At 56.0% G+C, this 3,185-nt stretch overlaps 1 protein-coding gene across 1 annotated transcript in view; it reads right to left on the bottom strand.

Annotated features, from left to right (window-relative positions):
* Window positions 1–2,099: 2,099 nt before the first annotated feature.
* The window catches only part of FOXA3 (forkhead box A3), a 1,999-nt gene continuing 913 nt past the window's right edge, over window positions 2,100–3,185 (bottom strand). The window contains exon 2 of the mRNA XM_014537392.1: window positions 2,100–3,185. This exon is cut by the window's right edge and continues 30 nt beyond it. Coding sequence (XP_014392878.1) covers window positions 2,873–3,185 — 313 coding nt within the window. The 3' untranslated portion in view covers window positions 2,100–2,872.

The raw sequence follows: 3,185 nt of genomic DNA, 5'->3' as shown, positions 1-3,185 counted from the left end.
GGCCCAGCCTGTGGGCCTGTGCGAGGTGGCAGGTAGGAGCGGAAACTCGGGGAGCTGGGAGAGGGAGACCAGAGGAGGAGAGAGGCCAGAGATCCAAAGAAGGAATGGGGGGAGGTGGACCCCAAGAGAGAAAAGGAAGTCCCCTAGAAAGAAAAGGAAAGACCCAGAGGCCCAGAGGGAGGGACAGAGGTAAAGCCATGAGAGAATGAGAGAGAGAGAGAGAGAGAGAGAGAGAGAGAGAGAGAGATGTGTGTGTAAAGGGGGCAAGACAGACAATATGAGAGACAGATGTAGAGAATGAGCGAACATTTTCAAAAAAAACCAAGGGGCCCTAGCCGGTTTGGCTCAGTGGATAGAGAGTTGGCCTGCGGACTGAAGGGTCCCAGGTTCAATTCTGGTCAAGGGCATGTATCTGGGTTGTGAGCACATCCCCGGTGGGGAGTGTGCAGGAGGCAGCTGATCGATGTTTCTCTCTCATCGATGTTTCTAACTCTCTGTCCCTCTCCCTTCCTCTCTGTAAAAAACCAATAAAATAAAAAAATAAAATACTAACCAAGGGGCAGAGATAAAGCCACAGAGAGAAGGTTAGGGACCAAGTGACAGAGAGAGATGACATTAAGAGACAGAGCTGGACAGACACTGGGAGAGACATCTCACGCACACTCACGGATAAACAGACAGCCTTTGGTCTTTGAATGAACACGTGGACGAGTGATAGAGCCCATGGCCAAGGAAGACAAATGTGAACTAAGGAAAACACCATCCAGACAACCGTGCCCACCTGCTCCCGGCTGGCTGCGTGACCCCAGTCCCGTCCCTCCCCACCCGGGCCTGTTTCTCCCCTGTGAAATCAGGGCTGTGCCGTGCACAGCAGTGTGTCTGAGCGCCATGTCCGAAGAACATCTGAGTGACAGACATCAGCCTCGGAGCCGAGGCTGAGACCTGGAGGAACAGACACCCAGGCCCCAAAGCCAGAGGCCCCCAGAGGCCCTCGGTGGCCGAAGGAGGACCCAGCCCCTTCCCCACACACCCGCCTGCAGAAGTGACAGACACGCACCAGGGCCGGCCGACCCGCCATACAACGGTGACAGGCGCACAGCAGACAGTCAAAATATGTAAACACAAGCAGGCTCTCTTGTCAACAGACAGACGCTGACACAAATACACAGGAAACAGGATGACAGGCGCACCTGCAACACAGCACAGTCGCACACTCCTTAGACCGGCGATGGCGAACCTTTTGAGCTCGGCGTGTCAGCATTTTGAAAAACCCTAACTTAACTCTGGTGCCGTGTCACATATAGAAATTTTTTGATATTTGCAACCATAGGAAAACACAGACTTACATATTTTTGATATTTATTTTATATATTTAAATGCCATTTAACAAAGAAAAATCAACCAAAAAAAATGAGTTCGCGTGTCACCTCTGACACGCGTGTCATAGGTTCGCCATCACTGCCTTAGGCCATGGGTATGCAGACAAACCGACACACAGAGACACACACCTAACAGTGAGACCCAGAGAACCACACACAGCACATACAGACACACACGCAAGAGTCTGGTATCCTAAGGCGCCCACAGTAAGCACACACTCAGGAACAGACATACAAACAAACACCATGAGATAGAAACAATAGTTAACAACACCCTATGGAACCTCAACAGACATAATGGTGACCCAGGGGCCTTCGCGCACAGACACGCACAGGCTCCCCCACACACAGTCTCTTTCAGTTAACACCGTGTTTGTCCCTGCTCCTCCGCCACAGCTTAACCAAAAACTGAGCAGCCCCAGGGCCTCAGAGTTGGAGGTGAGGTGTGTGTCTGCGGAGCGGGGGTGGGGAGGTGGCCTTGGTCACTGCACAGCCACCTCCCCCTGCTGCCCTGGCCCCACCGCTGCGGGGGCTGCTATCTGTGAGCAAACTGTCCTTGGGGTCAGGGACAGCCAAGAGCCAAAGATCAGGTCGATGCCTCCCCGAGCCCCTCCCCCAGAGGCTGCCAGCTCCTGGGGGCAGGAAGGAGAGGGGACAGGGAAAGAGCAATTCAGGTGTTCAAGTTCCACGGGGCCCACCCACCAAGGAAGAGACGTTCCGGAAGAGGCAGACACGGTGCCTTTAATGTTCACACACAGCCAGTATCCCATTTCCCAGGCAAGAACCAGACTTCAGTAGAAATTCCCCACACCCTCGCGTCCTTTCCCGTTTCTCCTGAACCGGAGGGGCCATGGGCTCCAGAGAAAACCAGGGCACGTTCCTATCTCCATCCCCGGCTCAACTCACACCGAAGAGACAGTGACGACAGGGCCAACACCGGGGCTGTGGCGGCCGTCATGGTGTACACTGGTACAGCGATATGTCAGCCAGCCACTATGGTGGCCACCAGAGCACCCAGGGGGTCCAGACAGGTGTTACATGGGACGGTGGCCAACTTGGCACCTACTATGCCAAGAAGTCCACCAAAAAGAAGTGATCACGGCGCCCAACGGGCCAAAGAAATTGCAATCGAAACAGCATCGCCATCGCCACCGAAGGGTCAGCCACGGGGATGCCCATCACAGTGTCCAAAGGGCCAACCACGAGGCCATCCCCAGGGCGGCCATCAGAGCACCCAATGGGCCAACCAACAATGTCAGTCGCGTGGAGGCCTTCCCAGCGCCCCAGGGCCCACCACGATGTCCAAGTCAGTTATCACAGTACCCAATGGATTGACATGATGCCCACAGAAGTGGCAGTCACCACAGTGAGTCACAGATCAACCGAGATGTCAGCTGGCGGGGACAGGCCAAGCGACACCAGGAGGACCAGGCCGAACAGCCTGATGGTAGGAGCTACAGCCTTACCCCACCCGCCATGCTCCCAGGCCCCTGCTAGGATGCGTTCAGCAGGGAGCGGGAATAGAGGCCCTGGTAGTAGACCCCCGGCTCCCCGCCCTCTGCCCCGTAGCCTCCAAACCCCACGTCCAATTTGGGAGGCGCCGGTGTCTGTTCCGACATCAGGTTGTTGATGGAGAAAGGGTGGTTGAAGTTGTAGGGAGCATCCAGCTTCAGCTCCCCTGGGAGCTCCAGGCCAGTGAAGTAGGGTGTGGAGGAGGAGGGTGAGCCACAGTCCAGAGCCCCCACATCTTCCCCACCCTGGGCCTCGGGCTCGGGGGCCGGGGGCTGGGGCTGCGGCGGAGAGGTG

The sequence above is a fragment of the Myotis brandtii genome, unplaced genomic scaffold (genome assembly GCF_000412655.1).
Source record: "Myotis brandtii unplaced genomic scaffold, ASM41265v1 scaffold178, whole genome shotgun sequence".
Taxonomy (NCBI): Eukaryota; Metazoa; Chordata; class Mammalia; order Chiroptera; family Vespertilionidae; genus Myotis; species Myotis brandtii.
Note: the sequence above shows the minus strand (reverse complement) of the source record. Positions and strands in the feature narration are given on the sequence as shown.